We start from the raw sequence: 24,272 nt of genomic DNA on the forward strand, positions 1-24,272 counted from the left end.
CCGCGTCGCTCATACGCACAGTGGGCCGTCAAAGTCAGCGTACGGCGTACTGCGTTGGGTTGGGTGTGCGTTGCATTTATAATTCCCCGTAGTTTTGTTTATTGAACTCGCTGGCAAATATATTGTAGCTCTAGCTTTGGGGCTGTGACTATTCATGGAATGCTCGCTGATTTATTTCAACGCCCGCCCCGTACCCCGTGCGAGTGTGAGGGTTAGGAAAATGATTTCATTTGTGGGCGACGAGCGTGATGTCAGCCAGTCAATGCATCCATGGTGATCGGAACCAGCCTATAGAGCAGCCTCACTCAGTTGTATGGGGGCCTTGAGGTTCTCTGCTCCATTAGACAGCGGCGGCGTCGGCAGCCACTCACCCACGCACTCCACATGACACCACACCACAGCACACTCGTATCTCGTATCTGTGGCGCCAAAATAAAGCAAGTTCAATTTGCAACTCCACTTTCGGGGTCTTAAGATCTCGACAGATACTCAGGCATACTCGTATTTTGTTTTTTTTTTGTTTTTTTTGCAGGCGAGACAAATAATTACAACTTTTTTGATTTTTTAATTAAGTCGAGCTTGAAGTCGAGATACAAATAGATATGGATATATGCCACAAACAACAACAATTGCGCCAGACGTGGGTTTGCTGTTTTATGCTCTGTCTTTTCCTATTTTTCTAATGGATTATGAATTTTATATCCCATATACTCTAGCTGAGAGTTTGAGCAAGTTGGCAAGCGGATTGAAGAAGGGTTCCATTAACCATTTAATTTTTGAACTTTTTTTACCCTTGACAAAAGTGGAACCCAATCTAATCAGACTCAAGGAACCCCTTTTTTTGGAGCAGGGCATTTCTCCCATCGCTCTAACGCATTTGGCCTTTGGCTCCCCTTTGTCTATTGATTATTTGATTTGCTGACTCAATCTGCGAATCGCCCCCAAAAGATTTGTATTTTAAGATATGTTTATTATTCATCCAGCGCCCGAGGGATACATTGAGCGATAAAAATTGCCCAAAAAACGAAAAATATATTTTTAATCATTTTTTAACTGATCGGAAACTGTCGAGAGACTTCACTTCAATTGGGGGCTGGCTTCGCACCTCAAGATCTAACAAATACCAAGGCCGAATGCAAAAACCCTTTCGAAAACAAGATACCTTCCCATATGAGATCGCATCGAGCCCCGCTCTGTAACTTGTTATGCATTATGGAAGAGCACTCTCATAGCTGTGATGTGATCTTTGGACTGAGGTGCGATACTTTGCAATTAGATTTAATTATTCCAAGTTGTTCTACTCACACACATATGTGGGGAGAGGGTAGGGTAGATCTGATGTAAGTTCCAAGAGCCAGGCGGCCGGAACAAGTTCGATTTTGGCGCGTGACAACTGCGGGTGGGCCGAGAGGCGGCAAAGAAATCGGCTTAGCGTACTTGCCCCCAAGCAGATTACTTCTGGCACAGAACCCAACAGACCAAACCATCAGACAGCAGACACTGCTCTGGTCTCAGGCAGCCCCTCTCTGGCTGGCTGACACCATAGACACCGCCGCTCTGGGGCTCTTGTTGATCTGACGATACACGATACACGAATCGACGACTCGAATCGCTGCCGAATCGGCAACTGCTGTGGCTGGAAACGAGCTCCAACCGAATCGCCACAGCCAACCGTTTCTCGATTTGAATTTTTGAAGTTTTTAAACCGTCAACTAAGCGCGCTGCGAATTTAGTGGCAATCGAGCCAGAGAGCTGTACAGACGGACACGAGACGACGCAAAACTTGCACCGCAAAAACGAAACCGAAATCCGAAACCAAAACCGAATCTAAAGATTGCATCTCGTGTGGGTCGGCAATCGGAAGTGCAATTCTCTTCTTCTCTCATCTCTGCTGGAGCTGAGGCAGCCACCCGACTCCACAATCTCTCTATCGCTCTGGAGCGGCGGAACTAATTGTTATTACATTCGAATGCCGGGGATGAGGGTTGCCAAAATTGGCTAAAGATAACGAATAATTCGGTGTAAAAATTGTTAAATTGTGCGTGTGAAGGCAATCGTGAAAGAAAACAAGAAAATTGAAAATTAAGATCTTTGTGCCTCAAAAAAGGGATCCAAGACAACAAGAGAAAACCCAAAATCATGAGTATCTGTCTGGTGAGTGAATAATAAGTATATTTAAACGGCGATAAATTGTGTAGCACTCTCAATGATATCTAAAATCGGCGAATAACAGAGTTGGACAAACATTAATTGTAATTCTTGAATGGTATCTGCATCCCCCTTTTCTGATTTTTGCTTGTGTAATTCAGTGTAGAGCGATGGGGCAGAGTGTCGAGGTCGACCCAGTGTGCGTGTATTGCATTGTACCAAGTGTAGATTCGATTAAAGTCCAGCTGGCGACTTGGTTTCATGTGCACTTGTACTTGGGATAGGTGTAAGTGTGCTAGCAAAGTGTGTGCGAAAATTTGGAGCTTAAATTAGTGTTGCTTAGTGTCTACGCCGACTCGGTGTTCAGCTCATCGCAGCGATTCTTATTCTTCAGCAAATACGTGGCCAAATAGCTGACCGGATCCGTGGGCCTATCCCGGGACAAAGCTTGCATTCCGTGCAGCAGAATGGGACCCACGGTCTGGTCCAGGTACTGACGCACTGGCAACGAATTGGGATCGGGTCGAGGCCGGCGGCAGCTGGCAAACGGTGGAGGTACATCGTCCATCGATTGATCGGACCCTTGGGCGTCAACAGCGTTCAGTCTGGCAAAGTCTGCGCCATCGCCAGCTGCACCGCCGCCCACAGATGCAGCTCCAGGTCCAGGACCAGCTCCACTTGCGGACCTGCGTGTGGCCGGTGCAGCGGCGGGGAGCGGGGTTTCGTTGGCGGGCATCACTGTCGAAAAAATAAAATTTGTTTTTCAATTTGATTACAAATTTTTAAAAATTATTTTCTTTTTTTTACCGATTTTGTTTTAGTTATATTTAAATTTATTTCCGAGTTCTGTTCCGTGCGACTGTTTGGTTGATACTGAATAATCCTAGATAATTGCCAGGCATATCTGAAAATTCTATGCTGAAGTTCAAAGTCAAGGCCTACTCTTTGTAGAGTCAAGTTCCTTGCTGACATCATTGAAAGTTTTCCCACAAATTTCGTATCTCAATCAACTCGTAGCTGGATCGTAAATCCCTCTGGCCATTCATCTATCGCCCATCCATGCGACTGACCTCGCCCCAAACAATTTATGTGAAGTATCCGAAAATTTAAGAGCGTCGCCGGGTTGTCTTCTACTTTGATTTATAGCCAAGCCACTGGGCAAATGCAATTATCTCCCCTGAGTAATTAAGCGGGCTTTTTTGAGGACTGCCCAAGTGCATTGGGCAATTGTCATAAATTGTGGCCCTAATTTGGTTGAAAACTTTGAAGGGGATTCCTCAATCTCTGCCTCATGCAGCGTGTAAGCATGTTCTACAGATTTATTGCCACTTGGTTTTGATATAGAGATATATAGAATGTGCCAACTAAATTGTTTGATTATCTTTGTAAACACTTTTCTTAATTGCCATCTGTAAATCACAAACACACAAATTCCCCGTGCAGCCTCCCGCCAGCACCGTAATACGATAGATTTGTGTATCTGTTTATAAAATAAAATCTATTGAATAATTCATGGGAAGCGATTAACACATATTTCGCTATGAGAAACGTGAAAACCTGTAGTTTTTGACCCATATTAGAGAGATTATTTTGCCAGAAATTTGAATATAAATAGAGAGAGAGACTCGCTGGTTAACGCTATTCTTTAACTGTTTATACGGAGGCCTCAATTGTCTGGAGTTTCAACAGAAATCGTGCATTACACGACGGCTTCCCCCAGATATTGATCTTCCAGTCGAGTGAGAAATGAAAATCAAGAGCCAAAAGCAAAGGTCACTGGCATCGGGCAAGACGAAAGACGAATGACGGATGATGCTAGAGGAAGATGATAATGCTGTGTTCAGATACAAGATGAGTCTATCTATGAGTGTATCTCCATGAGTGGGCAGCAGCAGCACGTGGGCAACATTTTCTCGAACTCAAAAGGGAACTACTTGCGCAAAGATCTTCCGCGAGAGGCACAGAGAAGTGTAGCCAGCTGCCAGATCTTCAAGGCATATGCAAATGAGTTTGTGCCGCTTCCAAAACAAAACCGATATTAGCGCAACTGAATTAATTAGCAAGTGGAATCACTTGCCACATTTTACTTTTATTATTTATGTGACCTTGACGGGGAGATGGCGGTATGGCCGGGACCGGCCCTAACGATTTCTTGGAGTGACAGAAATGAATTCAAATTGTCTTTTGCCATTTTGTTTTACATTTCTCTTCTCTACACTCGAGTGCGGCGGCCAGGCCCAAAAGACAGACTCCAAAGATAGACAGACAGACACCTCGAAGGGGTCCAGTAATTATGCAAGTTTCCCCCGTGAACTCTCCCCCCTTCCGCTGTGATATATAGCCTCTCGTCTCGCCTGGGACTGACTTGTGTTTCTCATGTTTTTCATTTCACAATTACATATTATTAAATATCATTTCCAATGGGTTACCCGCCCTTAGCCTTAGGCTTTCATCTTTTTGGCGTTTTGTTTTCTGCATTTCACGGATACAATTTTTGGCCAATGATGTTGCAACTTTTACGTAGAAATTCCTCGGCATATCTATCCATCTATTTATGGATCTGTGACCCAGTTTCTGCTTGATGGACAGAGCTGGCTAATTTCAGCTTTTATTCTGGGTATTTGCTTCCTCCCACCCTGCATGTGGTTCACACGATTTTGCCCCCAGCGATGGAGATCTCGCAGAATATTTTTGCACTTTTTTTTAATGGCTTTTAAAACAAATTAGAGACAGCTGCTGTTTGTTTTTTGTGCAACTGAATGGGAAGCGGCTCCAAAGGCGGGTCACAGCCATAACTACCGCGCGGGAGGGTCATTCCGCCGAGTGAGTGATGTGGGAAGCGCAACATATGGATGACGATGTGGCTGTGATGGAGGTGCTAACAGCCATAACACCAGAGGTGCAGAGTTGAACTGATTTGTAGGGTATAGCTACACAAATTCGTAAGGAATCCTTCTGCCAGTTCCAGCTCTTTCTTTGAGTATGTTTTCCATTTAACTGTCTAACGCTGAGTCTTGTGGCCCAACAGAAATGACAGTTTGAACTGCCAACAAGCTGCCAGTTGGCTTTTTGTTCGACTGCAAACGAGGCAACGGCAGACATAATGCCCACACAAGAACTGACAGCGCGAAACAATGTCGCCAGAGAGTCGTACCCCTCTCATATCTCATGGGAGTCCCACGCATGTGGCATGAGCTGAATGCCAGATGAGAGGAGTAGCGGCAGGAGTAGCTGTTCCACAGATGCTAATCATTTTGGCATGGCAACGAAAGTATGCCAAAGTCAGGCCTGGCCCTTTTTCCACAATTTTCCAATTACCATTTCGAATTCGAAAGTAAACACACAATTATCACACATAGTTTGGCGTTGGCTTTTTTCAGGAATTTCGTTTTACTTTATTTTTTGCATATAACGCTGACACAGATGGCGCCCCAGCTGTAGTCTTGGTGGGGCTGGGGGGAATGTCTGCCTGCCAAAAATGCTTTTCCCACAGCTGTTTTGCTCGGAGTTCATTTACACGCAGCTCACAAGACATAGACAGTGGCAGTGGCAGTGGCAGTGGCAGAGCTACAGCAAAAGCTGTTGCCACCAATTACTATGATTAATTTCGCTTAATATGTGTGCATCGCGAGTGCTCCAAGTGCTGGCAGCAATTATGAAATACGGTTTAGCATTTGAGTGTGTGGCGGTGGCGGTGGCGGCGGCGGCGTCGGCACTGAAGAAGCCCAAGCTAAACAGTTGCATGCCCGCACGGCGCACACACTTCCCTACCGCTACTTATATGTACCTCCCTCCAACGCCGTGGCTGACAATGAAAATCGACATTAAACAACACGAAAAATTAAAACACGAGCGAGGCGAACAACTTGCATTGCATTGGCCCATGTCGATGGATCGAAGTGGCAGCAGTTGGAGCCTGATCTGAAATTTAATTCGTTGGCAGGCAGGCAACAGGCAACAGGGGGCAGGGGCAGGGGCAGACAGCTAGCCAGCGCTTCGTGCAGCTTTCACTCTCTTTTGGGGCCGAATGTCAACCGTTGACCAGCTCTACACAACACAAAAAGGTTCGCTTTGGTTTGGCTGCGGCTTGGTTTGGTTTCATTTCTGTGGCCCAAAATCCATTTTCTTGTGGGGCGGAGGTTGGGCGCCAAACTGTGACAAATTGGAGCAAAACCCAGAGCCAAAAGCTGCCAAGTGCAGTGCCAAAAAGCGCGGAAACATTTCTGGCGACGAAGCGCGAAGTGTGCAAAAACAAACAAAACAAAAACAAAAGACTCAAGACACGAACTTGCCAAAAAGACACAGAAGAGGATGGATGGATGAGTCAGGCGTCACATCGACTGAATTTTCCACTTGGATAGCACACACTCTGCTACTGTTAGTGCTCTCTGCCTAATGGCAATATCGGCCTTCAGCAGGGAGACCCATTACACAACGGCTCGGCACCAAATCGAGACTCTTTCACGCCTCGAAAAATTGGGCACAGAACACAGCAGAGCCACAGCAGAGCCACAGCAGAGCTCTTCGTCTGCCATTCTTGTGGAGCCCATTATGCAACGCATTTCCATTAAGTGTTCATTATGCAACCCTTTTTATTCCATAAATGTGTCAAACAAAAAATAGATGAAAACTGTCGGAAGCGCCGCTGCCAGGGGTTCCAAAACTCTAGCGGGGCGTGTGTGTGCTGTCCGCCCACGTTCGCCGCTTCTGGATGACCTTGAGGCATTAATGCATGCATCAAGCATGCATTACCATACCCAACACACACACACAGACTTATTACCATTTGTGCTTCAATAATTTGTATTTTTATGATGAACATTTCTTTTGACAGCTGACAGACGGGGGGTTAGTGTGTAGTCCGATGCATGGCAATTGCATGATTATCATATCATATCATACACCTTGTTTGGGGTGATTCTATTCTAGTCAAAGGCATGCGTGACTGCCGGAAAACTATGCGGATTTCGCACTTTACAACCCATAACAGGCCATAACTTGTTCACGCAACACAAAACACAACACACAGAAGGCAGACAGTCTTTTGTGGTATCACACCCCAAGTGCCACAAATATGGAGAGCAGCTGTGGATGGCTTTGCCATGATGCAATGCTGCTGCTGCCAGTCGGTGTTTTGAGTGCAATCTCTGATGCAGATCGAATGGGCAATACCCTCTGCCTGCGAAACAAGTGAAATGTGATCCAAGTGACTTCTGTGCATGGGTTTTGACTGAAACTGAGAAGTATTATTTATAAGAATTAACATTAGAACAGCAGCAGCTGGTTGGCTGTTGTAAAACTGGGTTACTTGAAGGCGTACGAATATGTTTAGTATCCGATCTGATTGAATGGCTTTTCAATGGAACAAACAAGACAGGCAGCAGGCAGGCAGGCAGCTATCTGCGAACTCAGCTGCGTGGCTGGCTGATTTGATTGAGGGGCGGATTCTACACACAGCCCACACACTCTTTTTGCATAGTTAAAGTCTTAGCTATGGGCATGGTTCGACACTCAACGTTCAATTGTATAACCGCTTACACTATTTCTCTCTATGCTCGTGGTGTTTATTGTTTCTGTTGTGCCCCAAGACAAACAGGAAGTGCCACAGCCGAAAAAATACGTTGACCAAAAAAGGCCAAGCGTTCGACTTTTTTCCGTTCGTTTATGTTTTTTTGCAGTTACAAAAAACAAAGCCAAATATCTAATGAAATTTAATACAATTTTGGCTGCCACACAGCTGCTTCCCACCGCCGAAAACTTGGCTCAAAATCTGACAGCGGGCTCTAGTCGGCTCTGGTCTGATCTGTCTGTCAGTCATCCTACTATGTGGGTGTATCTGTCTCCTCCAACTCGAATCTCTTTCGGCATGGATCCAAAGTGTAATTCAATCGTTGTTTCTGCTGTTTCGTTGCTGCCGTTGCGGGTCACATTCTTGGAATCGTTTGTGTCTAATGAAATGTTTCATGAGTTGAATCTATTGTCTCGGATTACATTGAATGCGAACTGCTGCTGCTTTTGCTGTTGATGTCATATGTGGAATGTGAGCAATTAGAAATTATTATTTGCTTGGATGATCACCAGATCAGAGATGCATTTAAGATGAATCATTAAAGATCACACTACTTTATTCTTGCTTAAAATTAATTGTAATTTAAGTTCGACCAAAGTTAAGGCTTGCTTTTTCACAAGTTCGTGTCTTAATTCTCTCGTTTAGGCCTGTAAATACTTTTCTCTGTGTCTCGTTGCTTCATCATCATTAAATAATTATCTAATAAATGCTATAGAATTATAGTTTTTGTTTTTCCATGGAATTATTAGGTGGGTTCATCATTGAATGAATCAGCTGTGTCTCAAGTCTTTCGTTTTCGACTTTTAGGTGGGAGTCTTTCCTCGTGTAGTTTCCACGGGTCATAGACATGTCATGTCACAGGTTTCTTGAATGCCAAACTAATTATGAGACATTCAATTTAACTAATTTAAATTAAATTATAGTTTTAATGCACCCAAAAACTGCTTGAAGTCTGAGGGAAGTCTGAATCATTGTGGTGTTTCCCCAATTTGTATTTTCCATCATAAACTAGATTATATTGCCTGTTAGTTTCATGAGTGCACTCCGCATGCCGGAAGCAATCATCCGCCGCATTCATTATGTGTAAACTGGGAAACGAAAAACCCATCGAAACATGCACTCTCCCAGCTATGCAAAACACTCCCCAAAAACAAATCGGAACCAACCCAAAATCGCAAGCCCAAACCTGTATCTCAAACACCGAACCGAATCGAATGCGATATCCACATGAGTCTCGCTATGAAACCGTATCGATTTGAAAGGGGGTCTGTTTTGGGTGCTTCATTAGCTCTTTGTTCGTGCTCAGAATGCAGGCAGGCAGGCGGCCATCAAATTGCCATTTTCTTTCGGATCATTTATCATCGTACCACTGTCCCATGGCTCTGGTCTGCTCTGTCTTGGTCTGCTCTAGTAAATTCAGAGCAAACTGATCATAATTGAAGTGAATTTTAATTAAAAAACTGTGAGCAGTGGGGCAGTGAAGGTCATTCGTGGGGCAACCAAATTATGGCTTTGTTTCTAACATTTTTTGGCGCAGAATTCTTTGTTCAGTTTTTTTGGGGCCAGCTTTTGAGGTAAATTACAAAAAGGGAGGAGTGGAATGGTGCTCAGAAGGGGGTGTGGCGGGCTTATGGAGCGGAGGAGAGATTGTTGCGCAACTTTTGTTGGCAAGGTTTGGTTGTTGTTGTTGTTGTTGCTGTGTTACCATTCCGACAAGCCACCAAAAATTACAAGAAGAAACGAGAAGGCTGCCGTTCGAGGTCGAAGTTGCGGATACTCTCTAAGAATGATAGATTATTAAAGGTAAAGATAATGATAGATATTGGCAGCTATTGTTGTGCTCCTGGCCTGGCCAAACTGAGCCTCCTTCCTGTTTCAAACACCGCCTAAAAGTCAACAAACTCCTCTCGAAGTGCCAGGGTATTCCTCTGTAGTGTAACAAAAATTGCGCGCCAAAGGAAAACGTGATTTTCCACTTTAGATTTTGTTGTTGTGTTGTTTTTGCTGTTGCTGTTTTCTTTTGGTTTTAAGGCGCGCTCCACACTCTCGCGCCCAAAAGGAGTTCAGTCCAGTCCGCATATGCCGGGAGACGTCTCCAGCGATTCTCACGTAACCGCAGACACTGCCACAACACCAACAATAACAACAATAACAACAGCTTTAGCTGCAACATATGCTGCCACAGCTCCAGGCTGGGATCCCGCAACCGGTTGGGTAACTGGATGTCTGCCGTATTGGGGGCTGCTCTGGCTCTCACTCTGGTTGTGGCACTCCATTGATGGAGCCTTTACGCTCCACGCTGGCTGGCCACTTTTACTCTCGTTTTGGCCAGAGACAGCGGAAATGGCCGCAATAATTTGTTGGCAATTTATTTCATTGCGTTAGCTGATTTAATAAATCTCCAACTCCGATGGATGCTGCCACTAAACACGCGAATGCTCGTACCTAACGAATTATGAGTAGATGTTGAATGGCTTCTTGTCTGTGAGAAAGTGAGGGATAAAAAGATGGAGTAGAGGGTTTCATGTATACCCTTCCTTCCCCTTTAAATATACATTTCATTCCTTTCTTCTGCCATCACTTGTTCCCGAAATAAATTAAAGAAAGTGTTGGACTTCCAGGCTGGCCTTTCTTTCTGCTCTCCCGCTGATGTAATCGACGAAATTTCTTTGTGTTAAACCATAATTAATGATGCCTAGTGTTAACCTGTGACAGGTGTTAGTCATTATGGCCATAAATCAATACGTAAAAGAGTATTTGAATGGGATGTAGGAGCCCAAAGGTAGAACAAAGTTCCACCTCAGCCGCCATTAAAGGAAGTTCATTCTGCGCGGTTCAATTATTCCGAAATAAATGTGTCTCAACAATTAATTAAAGCGCCATAAATTGTCAGAATGTAAGGAGAGTCACCAGTAGATGAATAATAAGCGGCTAACGAGCACGAAATTATAATAAAAATGTCAGCGTAGTCGAAAATTAGCCTCCAGTCTCGCGGCTTACGCGTCTTGTGCTCCTCCCACTGCCAGTTTTGGCGCGATGTTTGATGAAATTTATGACGGAATAAGCAGCGTAATTGAAGCGTACTCAGAAATATACAGAAACGTGCGGGTGGCAGAATAATTGGCTAAAAGAATCTTAATGTGGCATTCAACCTTAACCGTGAGGCGAAGCCAATCCCAAGCGAAAACAAATCGACATCTGCATAACGCATACGCAGCGTTGAACCGGTTGCTGCTTGAAAATACTTTCACATGCAGCATTTCCGTACGCAGCAAGTTGCACAACAACTGAAACTGCAACTGCAACACTGTCACCTTGACTCTGAAACGTGCCTGCCCCCAACGGCTGCCCCACCGGAAAGCCACTGTTGGACTGTTTGTCCACGGATGCCATTTGTTTGTCCAGCTTGTCTCTCCCCCCCCCATTTGGAGCAGTTTTTCACTAATCAACGACATTAACGCTTTACTTTGCAGCTGGCATTCGTTGCCCTGGCAGCGTTTATCTCTGAGATTGGAGCCAGTCAGAGTCCCAGCTCCAGTCAGTACCACATCCAGACGGATGAGGGGCCCGAGCGGTATTTCCGCTTCCAGACGGACAACGGACAGTTCCGGAAAGAGAAGCGTCTGCAGGATGGCACTGTCATAGGTGAGTGGACTGCCGTCAATGGTATTAAGTGATGATCACTCACCTTTCACTCTCTATCCCCTCTCTTCCAGGCACAGAGGCTTGGATCGATGCTGCGGGGTATCTGCGGCAGAAGGATTACATAGCCGACAAACAGGGCTATAGAATTCTCAAGTCCAAGACCATCTATGTGGGACAGGGACGTCCCATTGAGGTATGCTTATGCTGCCACTCTCCACGCCCAACTTCTCTAATAATAATCTTCCACAGGATGCCATTAAATCCACAAAGGCAGCGCCTGCACAGTCCGGCATACTGGTCAATGGGGGATCCTCGGGTGCTGGTTCCAGAAACACCTTTGGGGGGTACCAAAGACCCGCCTATGGCTACGTAAGTTCCACAACTTCGACCACCACTCAAGCTCCTCCTGTGGACTTGCAGCTGGACTTGGATCCACTGGTGGACTCTGGCGTGGGAAAGCTCAACTATCTGCCACCAGAAGAGGCAGCCAAGATCCAGCCACAGTCCCAGCTGGGCTTCGATCACTATCCGGATGAGCTGCCTCGGGCAAGGGGCCAACTGTTGTCTGGTCAGCACACGCCGCTGGTGCACATCCAGCCGAATGCAGAACCCGTGGACAATGGCCTCAATGCCATCAACGTGTACGATGCGGAGGCGGATCGGGACTTTGGCCATGGACAATTTGGATCGGTGATCAGCTCCACGACTCCACAACCTCCGCTGCTGTCGATGCTGCCACCCTTGGGCTCTCCGCACAGACGCCGCCTGCGTCCGCGTCCCACTGCCATTGGGATTGTGGCGAGCACTCCATCGCCCATTGCTGCCGGGGATTCCTATGGGTTCTCTGTTCCAGCGCCATTTGCTGCACCGCCATCGGCTGCGCCGCCTTCTGGCTATCAGTATGCCCCCGCAGCCACGCCCTTAACGAGTGGCTATGCTCCCTCCCCAGCCTCCAATAATGGGTATGGCTACTACACGCCCAATTCCCCGCTGGAGGTTAACTCTCTGGAGGCTGCTCTACTGCCACCGCTGCCTTCTCGTGCCTACCGCCGCCGTCTGCGTCCCGTGCAGAGCAATCACTTGGACGAGCTCAGTGCCGCGGGCTACGATGGTGTGGGCACCACTCGCAATGGTTTCCGCTATGTCCTGCCAAAGCAGTACCACGAGGAGGAGACGAGCCCAGCGGATGGCAAGCGGGCAGGCAGCTTCGGCTACGTGGACCCCTTCGGCATTCGTCGCGTGGTCTACTACAATGCCTCCCCAGGACGGGGCTTCATTCACAGGAATAACAATCAGTATGTGGGTGCGAATGGGGCGCCCTACGATGAGCCGGGTCCAGCGCAGCTGGTGAATGAGTAGAGTTCTCCCAAACAGTTAATCCTCCCCGAAACACTGCCTCCCTTCCTCCAAGTGGAGCCTCTCTCTCTCACACATGAAGCACCAAAACTAACCGTAGAACCTCAGAATAACACTTAAGATTAACCATGTACATAATCCCCGCTTTTAGCATCGTTCTCTCTCACTCTCTCTGTCTACCACACACACACACACACACACACAAAGAAAACGACATCTGTGTTAATTAATTTAATGATTAAACACGTTTAAATGTAAATTAATTTATAAACGAAAACTTTTTGTGCAATTAGCGCCTAGAATTAGGTACATTAGGGTTACACTGCAGCTCATTGCAGTGCTGCCGTTCAGTAGGAGCATTCGTTTCATGTATTAATCTTGCCATATTAACGAAAAGTAATTAAACAAAACGCTCACTCCCCCACACCCAAGCCCAAACATTAATCCAATCCTTAGCATATATGTAAAGCGATATAGAACCGATAATGATGCACCGTTTCTTTGCCAATAGCTGTTCATTGAATGTATGTAAACCGATTTGTTAAGATCATAGCGAATATTTTTCTGTTTGTTGTAGAAAAATGAGCACCCGTTGCCAAGAAACCTCCAGCGAAGTACGACAAAGATCTTTGCGTAGTTAATTAAGCAAAATGTATAATAATAAAATAAAAGAAATAATTATTTAAATGTCAATTGAATGGGGAATTGTTTTGTTAGGGCAGCCAAAGAATTATTTACTTGTCCAATTCTAATTTGTCAAGGAGAACTTCGATTGCCGGAAACCATATGGCAGGGCGGCTCTATTTTTTGGGTAAATTGTGATCTCAGTAGGCTGATTATATTCACCTTTTCTGCTAACTCTCACAACAACTTCGAATCCCGTGCAGTCTCTGTTTAAAACTCGATTTGCTTCTCAAGTTCTTTATTTCCCAAATTTTATTTACGGAAAAGAATCAACCTTCTGGTGAATAGCCATGAATTTGCTGCCTTTATTGTTGCTCTTACTGCTCGTCACTTGGCATCCGCTGAAGACTGAGGCAGCGAATATACTGTGCCTCGTGGGCACTGCACGTCACAATAATCCCGGCTGGACACAGGCGCTCTTCGAGGCGCTGGCTGAACGCGGCCACAGCCTCACCGTGCTGAGCACTGCTCCAGCTCCAAAGCAGAAAGTGAAAGGCATAACAGTGTTCCCGCTGCCCAACGATTATGATGTGGTGTACAAGTACTTTGTCAGCCGCACATCCTCTTATAGCTCGGTTTTCACTGCACAGCAAATGTTTGTCTGGCACGACGTACCTTTGGGCAGCTGCCGTTCGGTGTTGGAGTCACCAATGCTGGCCAAGCTGCGTGCCCAGCTAATCGACGAGGTGGCCGATCAAGATCTGATTATCTCCGATGCCACCAATGGCATAGAGTGCCTGCTGCCGCTGGTGCCCAAGGCTCGTTCTATTCCCATTCTGGGCGTGAGTGGCGGCAAGCTGACGTCGACTCTATTGAAGTTGGTGCGGGCTGAGGACACCATCAATGTGGCAAGGGTTCCACATCCCATAAGCCAGCTGCCGGAACAAATGGACTTTGTGGGGCGCTGGCAAAACTGCGGCTTGTATTTGCTGGAGAAATTGTAAGTGATCTTCGACATGGAAAGTGATTCTGATACTGACTGCCTCTGCCTTAGACTTTCCTGGTCCGATATTTTTACCATTACCAGGGGCGCAGTGGCACGCAAGGATTATGTCTATCCACCACTGAAGTTGATGCTGCTGAACACCCACTCCACACTGGATTACGCACAGAATCTCCCAGCCAGCGTGATCGAAGTGGGAGGCCTTCACATTTGGCCCAAATCGAGGCCTCTGCCAGCTAACATCCAAAAATTCGTGGATAAATTCATCAATGCGATAGTCTACCTTAATTTCCCCCACATTGATCTGTTCTTTGGTATTGGGACCAAGGCTGTGTTGAAAATGGCCCAGCGGCATCCCACCTATGGCTTCATTTGGAATGTGGAGAATGTCAAGGAGCTGCCCGAGAAGAGGAACAACATTTTGACGCTGCATGTGGATGCCAGACTGCAGCAGGATATTCTAGGCAACTCTTAAGGGTATACTTTCCTCTTCGATAAATTATTGTAAATATTTTCCTCTACAGCCCAATCCGGTGTGAAGTGCTTCCTCAATCATGGCGACAGTTTCAGCCTCCAAGAGGCAGTCCACCATGCCGTGCCCGTGCTGGTTATTCCACTGATACTTGAACAATTTAATGTAGGAGGTCCCCTTTGATTCTTTTATACTTCCATCTAACATCTCCCCTCATCCGCAGAACGCTCTGCGCATCCAAGAACGCAATCTTGGAGTCATTCTACCGACCAACACTTTCTTTGAGCTGACCATGTCCAGAACCCTCAAGCGTGTCCTCAATAATCAGACGATCTACGCTGCTGTCTCCCAGGCTCAAGTTAAATTCCGTACACGTCCGATGCCACCGCTGGATCAGGCCGTGTGGCATGTGGAACATCTGATCACCGAACCCGAACTCTATAGCCAGCTGGCCAGACCATCCGTCAACTTTGTGGTGTCCCACTCGCTGGATATTTTGGCCATTCCAGCCTTAGCTCTGCTGATATTCCAGTTGATACAATCCAACGACGAGTCCCTGAAATCACATCCCCAGAAGCGTGTACACTATACTCGCGAAAATAATGGCAATGAGATCCCTTATGCGACCTGGGAAGACAATGCCACACACACTGGCAATGTGACTCGCTCGCCAGAAGAGAATTCTTCAGATATTGATGAAACATTGGGGCAGCGCGTGAAGAGTCGCCTGGAGAAGAAGACGGACTAAATACTTAACACATTGATTGATCTTTAACTATTGTATATTCCAAGAACAACTGACTAATAAATAATCTATGAATCTCTAAAGAAAACTCTTTTTCTACATTTCTTGTACATGCAATTTTTGGCACAGCCCAAAAGTTGGCCATACTCTACGACCCTGGACTGCTCTCTCAATCTCTGGATTAACAAAGAGCGAGGGATTTTAAGAGCGAGCTCAACGGCAGGTAAGCCGAGCCACAGGTAGGCACGATGACTCCCTGGCCCGAACACATTTTATGGCAACAACTCAGACAAAAGACGACCACGAATGCGCTTGGCCAGCAATTAAAATCGATGCCTTCAGTGCGTTTCTAGAACTCTCCGCTGCAAGAGCTATAAAACTGTGACTGTAAAAATGCTAACGAAGCTGCTGAAAATCAGCTGCACCTCGAGGCAGTGCACCTTTGCCAAGCCCTTTGAGGCCATGCCGGGACCACGCGGCCCTTGGGGCTTGGGCAATCTCTACAACTACATGCCGGGCATTGGCTCCTATTCCTTTCTGCGACTGCATCAGGCTGGGCAGGACAAGTACGAGCGTTATGGAGCGATTGTCAGGGAGACCATGGCACCAGGCCAGGACATTGTTTGGCTGTACGATCCCAAGGACATTGCCACGCTGCTGAACGAACGAGACTGTCCTCAGCGGCGCAGTCATTTGGCACTCGCTCAGTACCGGAGACAGCGTCCGCATGTGTACAAAACCACGGGTCTGCTGCCCACCAATGGCCCCGAGTGGTGGCGTCTCCGCTCACAGCTGCAGAAGGAGCTGAGTGCGCCGAAGAGTGTAAGGAACTTTATACCCCAAGTGGATGGTGTGACGCGAGAGTTTTTGGCATTCCTGAGGGAATCCTCGAGCAATGGAGATGCGATCGATATGCTGCCGAAGCTAACAAGATTGAATCTGGAACGTAAGTGGAGAAAAAAACATCGAACTGTGACGTTTCTTATATGAGTTCCCTTCCAGTTACTTGTCTGGTCACCTTTGGTGCCCGCCTGGACTCCTTCTCGCCAGAGGAACAGTCTCCCCACTCACGATCCACGCAGCTGATGCACGCTGCCGAGACCACCAACAGCTGCATACTGCCCACAGATCAGGGCCTGCAGCTGTGGCGGCTCATGGAGACACCCAGCTATAGGAAGTTACGGAGAGCACAGTCATACATGGAGAGCGTGGCCCTCAAACTGATGGAGAACTGCTCCCCAGAGCAATCCTCTCTGATTTCCACGTACCTACAGAATCCAGAGCTCGATCGCAGCGATGTGGTCGGCACTGCAGCGGATCTCCTTTTGGCTGGCATCGATACCACCTCCTATGCCTCTGCATTTCTGCTCTACCATGTGGCGCGGCATCCGAAGGTGCAACAGAAACTCCATGCGGAGGCGAGAAGAGTGCTGCCCGATCCCGATCAGCCGCTCTCTGCGGATGCTCTACGCACGGACATCACCTACACGAGGGCAGTGCTGAAGGAGTCGCTGCGCCTGAATCCGATTTCCATTGGCGTTGGACGAATACTCAACCAGGACACGGTGCTCAGTGGCTACTTTGTGCCCAAGGGGGTAAGAATTTTCACATCTTTAAAGAGTTCCTAATGAGATTCTCTCTTCTGCAGACCACAGTTGTGACTCAGAATATGATTGCCTGTCGCTTGGAGCAGCACTTTCCGGATCCCCTTCTCTTCCAGCCGGATCGCTGGCTCCAGCAGCGCAATGCCCTCAATCCCTACCTGGTGCTGCCCTTTGGCCATGGAATGCGCGCCTGCATAGCTCGTCGTCTGGCTGAGCAGAACATCCATGTGCTGCTCTTGCGGGTAAGCACACAAACAGCGACGATCTTTGATCGTTTCCCAAAGCAATTTGTTAGTCAAAACGATCTCTTCTCAACCGATTTGCATTTTCCAGCTGCTGCGTAACTTTGAGCTGATCTGGCGAGGCGGTTCGGATACCGAATTGGATGTCGTCACGCTGCTGATAAATAAACCAGATGCTCCCGTGCTGATCGAACTTCGGCCGTGTTCCAAATGATTTGCAAGTCTGAAAAGTACGAGAAGTTCAGTTCAGTTAATTCAGTTTCGGTTTTAAATAAATTGTTTATATTAATTAATAATTAGAATTAGTGTAAATCATACAACTAGATCTTGCATCTTATGTGATGGAAAGGCTGCGGGTGTTTTGGTCTAATTACTAAGGAAATTCATTCCATGAAAAATACATCAAAATGGTAGGCTAGTGTTTTCAACTAAAAATGTAAAGAAATTATTTTCAACCGAGGTGCGATGTCGCATAACGCATAATACTCGACAAAATCTTTAATTTGCTGTGTGGGCTCATCCAAGGGTTGTCTCTGCCTCCCAGTGTTTGGGTTGTTTTGGTTTGATTAATTTGATAAATTTCTTCGAGTATTTCTTTGTTCTAATTTGTTATAGGAATTTTAATGGAGATAGTGTGACAACCCTGGAGTAGAGCCCAGCATTTACACGCGTATAGTATAGTGTGATGACTAAATATTCAGTTACAATGTTTTACATATAATTATAGATGTATTCCATTTGGGATTGTTAAGTGTATATGGCTCTATAAAAGTGGTCCGTCCGACTAAGCCCCCCATTCTGTCTCTCCAGCAAGTACAGTCTCGCAGTGAAAACCTCTATACAAACTACTACCTGTTTCGCGTACTTTCAAGTCAAAAATATATATCGTTGAGGGATGAGAGCGCATTTCGAGCCTCCATCCTTTATATACTGTGATGCACTCCTATCTGTGTTACCATTTCTAATCAGATCTAACCTATAAGGACTTTGGTTGTTTGCCGCACTACTCGCTAGGATGATTGGTGAAAAAATACATCTAGATATACAATACAGGTCCTCGGGTGGAGCTGCTCCACTAACTATGGTGAAAAAATAAATGTTTAATCTGTTTTGTTCAGAAGACATCTTTCCCAGGAAGCAGTTCGAGTCGAGTCTCCTGCGACTATGGCTATCGTTGAATATGTGTGTGTGTGTGTGTTCGATGAGAGGATGAGATATGATTCTGCCCTCCGTTTCGTCCGTGTTCTGCTGCTGGAGCTTATTACAGTTCCAGTGTTCTGCTGCTGGAGCTCCTTACAGTTCCAGCAGCAGAACCTCCTCATGCTAGAGTATGTTTAGCAGCGACGAGTCCATCATCCGATCATCGTACAGACTCAGAGTCTTGCTGGCCCTGGCCTTTCGCACCGATGGTGGCACATCCCCCGGGGTCTTCACACGCTCCGCGGGATCCCTGAGTCGCTCGCTGCTACCACGACCGCTGAAAACCTCCCGGAACACCTCCAAGCTATGCTGGCGGCGCATCTGTTGCTCCGTGGGCAGACCCTGGCCCTGGCCATGGCACTGGCTCGTCACCAGCAGGGAGTTTGTGCGCAGATGACCCGGACGACGCTTGGAGGAGGGTCGTGTCAGAGTCTGCAGCTCGTTGCCATGGCTCAGGATGCAGTTGTTGTTCGTGGTGGTTGTGGTGTTGCTGCTGCCACTGTTGCTGTTGATGTGCTTGATGAGGCTGCTGGACAGAGATCGTGGCACTATATGGGCGGGAGTGCCACTCCGCTGCTCAGCACTGCGCAGCTGCACGGGCATCGGCTTGTTGTCCATCGGTTGACGTGGGCTCAGATCGAGATTGTTGGGTCGCCGCATGCCACTTCCCGCTTTGAGTGCCGCCACCAGGTTTGACTTCTCTTCGCCCAGCTGCAGTTGTCGGCACAACTCCTCCGCGTGCTCCTTGCGGAAGAGTTTCTTGTGGATAAGTGCACGGACTCCGTGCCAGCCGCGTAGCTTGTGGTCAGTGTTCTGCTGCTTGGGGAATCCCTGCCCCAGGCTGGAGTTCGTGTTGGTGTTCTTCTGATTATGATGGTGATGGGCGGGTGGGACTCCGCCGTTTGGTGGCAGCAGCTCCTCGACACCAACATCGTGCTCCAGGCAGGACAGGCTGTTCTCCTGTGGCTGTGTCTGGAAGCTGTGCTTCTTACTTCGTTCCACGAGCACCGGCGGTGGTCGCAGTGGCAGTGGCGCTAGATTCCGCTCCTGGCAAGGATTCCTCCCTTGGTACGGCTGCAGCTGCTGCTGCGTGTAGCTCAAATGATTCTTCTCCGTTGGCAGCTGTTGGTTGGGCGGCGGCTGCAGCAGTCCGGCCGTGTCCGAGCTCATCTGGTGATGCACTGCAGCCGCCGTTGTCGTTGTTGTAGTGGTCAGATTCACCTGCTCCAGGGATATGGGCGATGTCAGGTTGTTGGTGTTTAGCAGCGGACTGGCTGGCTGCACCTGCAGGCGTGGCTTCAGTCCCGACATCTCCTGCATCCGTTCTTCGGCACACAGCGACGTGAGCCTGGCATCCGCATCGTGGTCCCAGCAATCCTCACAGGTGTCTCGCACCACCTTGGCGGCTGCACCGCCACCCCAGCCGGCGGGAAAGAGCGGCCGAGCCTTGTGACGCACCACCAGCGCCTGCATCTGGTCGAAGCTGGGATGGGAGCCCACCTCCTGCTCGTATGGGGCCTTGTAGGGCGGCGTCATCTGCCCGGCGGCATAAAAGTCTGCGCAGCGAGTGGAAACCTCCCACAAAACGAGGCCGAGGGCATAGACATCCATCTGCTTGAGGGACGTCTCGCAGTCACGCAGATTGACGGCTCCCTCCAGCAGCTCTGGGGCCATGTAGCGCAGCGTTCCCACCTCATTGATGCTCTTCGTCTCGGCCATGGCCACCTCGCCCTTGTACTCGTACTTGGAGCCAAACACTTTCAGTGCGAAGCCAAAGTCCGCAATGCAACACGAGAGATCGGCCTGGACGAGCACGTTCCTTGTATTGATGTCCCGATGAGCCACGCAGGGCTTGTGCTGATCCCCCAGCCGCAGTTCCGTGTGCAGGTGGGAGATGCCACGCGTGATGGAGCGCAGCATCCCGCAGCATTGCGAAAAGTCCAAAGTGTTGGCTATCAGCCAGTCCTGAAGGCAGCCCAGTGGCGCCAGTGACAAAACCAACTGGTACTCCATGCGTCCATCCATGGTGCAGCGCTCATCGTAGCCTGAAAGGGAAGAAACATCTATTGAATAGGAGCTCTCACATTTCCCAGTGCGTCGCATCTCACCAAAGTAACTCAGCAAAGCTGGACAGTCCATCAGCGGCAGGGCGTAGATGTTCCTCTCGTTCACATAGTACTGATGATGCTCCTCTGGGTAGATCTTCACAGCCACCTCCTGGTCGTGCAGCAGACCTTTCATTACCGTTCCGTACTTCCCGCTGCCCAGCATGCCTATCAGATTCATGTTGTCCACGTTCCGTAGATTGGAACTGTAGCCTGGTCCCGACGGTGCCAGCGGGGATTCCTCTGGCTCGGGCTTCTCCTTGGGCCCCCGACAATACTGGATAGCCAGAATGATGCCAATCAAGATGGCAGTGAGTCCCCCAGCAACGCCCAGCATTGTGCTGGCTAGAAAGGACTGCTGCTGCTTGCTCGTCGCCAGATTGCTGAGCGGTGAGCGGACATCGTTGGAGCCCAGCTCCAGGGGTGCAGGCTCCACCACAGCAAACTGGTCATTGCACACATCTCCCGAACAGCAGCAATAGTACAGGGAGTTGGTCCTCGAAGTGGGTGCCGAACTGGTGCACTCCGACTGGCTGCAAATTGAGTTTCGATCGGTGTTGTCCTTCCAGCAGCCTATGGAGGGATTCATGGATAGATTTATTTTAATTATTTCCATTTTTATGGCCTCACCCTGCTTGACTACTCTCGTTCCATTCAAGGTCTGATTCCAGAGGGTGAAGCAAAAGGTGTATCCCTCGGAGCAGCTGCGCCTGTGCGGCTCGTTGGGAATGGCACTGGGCTCGATCTGCTGCTCCAGCAGCTCTCCGCTATTATCCTGCTCAGAGTCATCATCGTGCAGGGAGTTATCGTTCTCCATGAAGCTCATGCAGCTATACTGTCGACTGGGAACAGGAGCTATCCAAAGGGAGAGCGAAATGGTTCCATTAGCAGCTGTACCTTTATGGGGCAACGATCTATTTAATACTTACAGCTCTTGGACAGGGAGATCAGGGCCACCAGCAACCAGCTCCATGTAAATCGATTCATTTTGGGAGTCCCTTTTAAAGCTTCCTTGTGCCTGTTGTTTTCCCGTTTTTAGGGTCTAACGATTCTGTCGTTTCGGGGCCACTCCAAATTTCACGGCATTTTGTGGGTGAATAAAACTGCCGAGAGAGCGGAAAATATTTTATAAATATTATTGTTGACGCAATCACAATGAGAATTATCAATTGTCTGCCATCCACTATGATCCCCTGCCACCCAGTTACCCGCCTTTCCCATAGACTGTGTGTGTATCAATATGCGATGGGAATTTGCAAATTTAGCAACTTTATCAAGCGTACCGATAATGCCGGACCCAGATAAATTCCAATTCCAAAAACAGCGACGATCACCGAGTGTCGTCTGCGTGTACATTCCACCCACACCCACAATTCCAGTCACTGGCGGGAACGCGGCTGCACTTTGGAACCCATTCGGAACCAGGCGCCGCCGGTCCATGCATAACAATTTCGATTGGAGACGATCTCGACTAGGGGATACCCAAATCCATGGGGAGTGACAATAAATTGATCCAGAGCTAATATGCCCCAAGGGGATACGGTGGAGGGGTACGCAAGTCTCGTCTTCGTTCGCTGTCTCCCACTCGAGACGCTGATTAGAAAATTTTAGCAGGGGCATTAATTATGTGGCTGGTTAAGCTTATTACGCTCTCCCACTGTACATAGAGTATACATAGATATATGTATGAATGCACTGTGTATGTGTTTGATGAGTGATTTGCATTGGGGCGACATTTGGGTTAATTAGGGGTGACGGAGCATGAAATTTTCAGCGAGATAAGATTATTTTTATTAGATAAGGAAGCAACCACAATCAACCACTTTTTAAGGCTTTTATTCATAAACTTGGAAATCAATTAGAGAATGAAAAGCTCGAACTCTTTCTTTGGCCCTAAACGTTGTCCCCGAGGGAAGGGGCTTAAACACAACCATGATGAAAGGCACTTTAAATTTTGCGTTACTTTTCCTGTTCTCAAGTTTCGAAATTTTTAAGAGCTCCTCGTTTGAACTTCTTGGACATGGAGACAGCAAACCACACACCACACAAATTTAGCAAAACGAGAACTCTGCAGTTATGTACGCGCTCTCTTCCTCCTTGCTCAACTTTGTTTCTGTTTTTGAACGTAATCGCCCCAGAGTGTGGAGTCCCCCCACTCCCTTTCTTTCAGCACGCATCGACCGGCTAGCTACTCTCTCTCTCTATCTTCCTGCTCCCCCTCCCTGGCGCATGTGCAGAAACTGCAAGCCAAAGAGAGCGAGAAACTCTCTGCCGCGCCAAAACAGGTTCTGCTGGCGATGTCTCAAGTGGTGCTGGTGATTATGACCAGGGGGAGGAGAGGTAATGTGGGGTGGGTCGAAGAGCCGCCGGGTGCTCCCGTACGATAGCCGACGGCGCCAGTTAATTGCAAATGCTGCTCGCCACGCTTCTCCAAGTGTGCAGTATATCTGCTGTAGCCACTCGCCTAACTACTGAGATCGTAAAGGGTATGCATGTGCCGGTGCAAAGCTTTTGCTTTCTCTCTGCGCTGCGTTTATTCATGTTGTTGTTGAGACCTGATTAACTTTTTGCGTGTGCATTTTTTCCATGTCCAAGCTTTGGTGTGTGTGTGTGCGAGAAAGAGTTTTGGGGTTCATCTTTGCTTTTGCGAAGGTAAATAAAACGAAAGGTAGTCCCGTTTTGCCAAAGTTACCTAATTTGCTCATTGCGCACACGCTGTGTAGCTGCATATGCGAGCGTTGCTCACCCTCTGCTGAATATGCATTGCCTTGACTGCACTTTTTCAATTGCGACATTCGGCTGACGACGCGATGCGACATGCAAAATCAATGCGAGACACAAATTGCAAGCAAGAAAGAACAGAAACAAGAACAGCAACGATAATGGCAAAGTGAATGTGAATGGGTGTCTCAGGGGTCTGGTCTGTTTGGGTCTTTTGTTGACTACGCTCTTCTCCTCTCACTATTTTGCCAGGGTGGGTGGCCGCCGCCGCCGCTGCTGCTGCCGCTGCCAACTGTCTGTGAGAGTGGATTATGTGTGTTTATGTTGGTGTGCGTGCGCAGAGACGACTAAAAAATTGATTTTTCCAAGACATTTTTCTCGAGAGTTGTTTGCGGAAAACTCGAAAGTACAAACACTTTTCCTGCCGCACCTGAACTTCTGTACACTTACACTCACAATTCAGGGCATGCTCCGCACTGTAGTTGCACTCTGTATAGAGATTATCCGTCGTTTTATTAACTATTTGTTTTTTGTTTGCACTGAAAAAAGTTACACACTCGCCGCAAACTTTATTGTTGGGGCCCCGGCGCCAGTCGCGTCGGCTCTCCGTCGACGTTGTTGGCTTTTTGGGGCTTTTTATGCTGCTTTAAACTAGTTTGCTGGATGGCCGCGCCGACTATTGCCGCTCGATGTTCGCGTTTGGCCGCCTTCGCCAGCTCGAAGTAAGTAAATGAATGCGGGAGCCACTGCGCTCGGTCTTTGGCGTCGTTGTCGTTGTGCCGTTGCTCTTGCTCACGCTCTCTCACTCTATCTCTCTCTCTCTCTCTCTGGATGCCAT

General features: G+C 47.9%; 5 protein-coding genes across 7 annotated transcripts; 3 read left to right on the plus strand and 2 right to left on the minus strand.

The window, feature by feature from the left end:
* The first annotated feature begins 1,682 nt into the window (after nt 1-1,682).
* Nucleotides 1,683-13,405, plus strand: LOC117587402. Its single transcript, XM_034278059.1, has 4 exons — nt 1,683-2,154; nt 11,191-11,362; nt 11,434-11,555; nt 11,612-13,405. Exons 1-4 carry the CDS (start codon nt 2,140-2,142, stop codon nt 12,719-12,721), a joined length of 1,419 nt encoding a protein of 472 aa, XP_034133950.1. The 5' UTR covers nt 1,683-2,139; the 3' UTR covers nt 12,722-13,405.
* On the minus strand, nt 2,151-2,989 carry LOC117587404 (protein dpy-30 homolog). Its single transcript, XM_034278061.1, has 2 exons — nt 2,956-2,989; nt 2,151-2,886 (listed from the first exon to the last, which is right to left on the minus strand). The coding sequence occupies exon 2, from the start codon at nt 2,882-2,884 to the stop codon at nt 2,495-2,497; it is 390 nt and encodes a 129-aa protein (XP_034133952.1). The 5' UTR covers nt 2,885-2,886; nt 2,956-2,989; the 3' UTR covers nt 2,151-2,494.
* A 188-nt stretch (nt 13,406-13,593) lies between the features above and the next one.
* On the plus strand, nt 13,594-15,614 carry LOC117587400 (UDP-glucuronosyltransferase 2B15). Its single transcript, XM_034278056.1, has 4 exons — nt 13,594-14,342; nt 14,397-14,809; nt 14,870-14,982; nt 15,041-15,614. The coding sequence occupies exons 1-4, from the start codon at nt 13,693-13,695 to the stop codon at nt 15,563-15,565; spliced, it is 1,701 nt and encodes a 566-aa protein (XP_034133947.1). The 5' UTR covers nt 13,594-13,692; the 3' UTR covers nt 15,566-15,614.
* Nucleotides 15,615-15,892: 278 nt separating this feature from the next.
* On the plus strand, nt 15,893-17,704 carry LOC117587401 (cytochrome P450 302a1, mitochondrial). Its single transcript, XM_034278057.1, has 4 exons — nt 15,893-16,508; nt 16,565-17,157; nt 17,211-17,408; nt 17,500-17,704. The coding sequence occupies exons 1-4, from the start codon at nt 15,956-15,958 to the stop codon at nt 17,620-17,622; spliced, it is 1,467 nt and encodes a 488-aa protein (XP_034133948.1). The 5' UTR covers nt 15,893-15,955; the 3' UTR covers nt 17,623-17,704.
* Nucleotides 17,674-24,157, minus strand: LOC117587399 (bone morphogenetic protein receptor type-2). Of its 3 annotated transcripts, XM_034278054.1 has the most exons (6): nt 23,885-24,157; nt 21,643-21,816; nt 21,344-21,568; nt 20,717-21,286; nt 18,700-20,653; nt 17,674-18,667 (listed from the first exon to the last, which is right to left on the minus strand). In XM_034278054.1, exons 2-5 carry the CDS (start codon nt 21,698-21,700, stop codon nt 18,732-18,734), a joined length of 2,775 nt encoding a protein of 924 aa, XP_034133945.1. In that variant the 5' UTR covers nt 21,701-21,816; nt 23,885-24,157; the 3' UTR covers nt 17,674-18,667; nt 18,700-18,731. The 3 variants fall into 3 exon arrangements, with proteins under 3 accessions (XP_034133945.1, XP_034133946.1, XP_034133944.1); XM_034278055.1 differs by having other exon boundaries at nt 17,674-20,653; nt 23,891-24,156; XM_034278053.1 differs by having other exon boundaries at nt 17,674-20,653; nt 23,885-24,156.
* Between the last annotated feature and the right edge of the window lie 115 nt (nt 24,158-24,272).

This window comes from Drosophila guanche, unplaced genomic scaffold, assembly GCF_900245975.1.
Source record: "Drosophila guanche unplaced genomic scaffold, DGUA_6, whole genome shotgun sequence".
NCBI lineage: Eukaryota > Metazoa > Arthropoda > Insecta > Diptera > Drosophilidae > Drosophila > Drosophila guanche.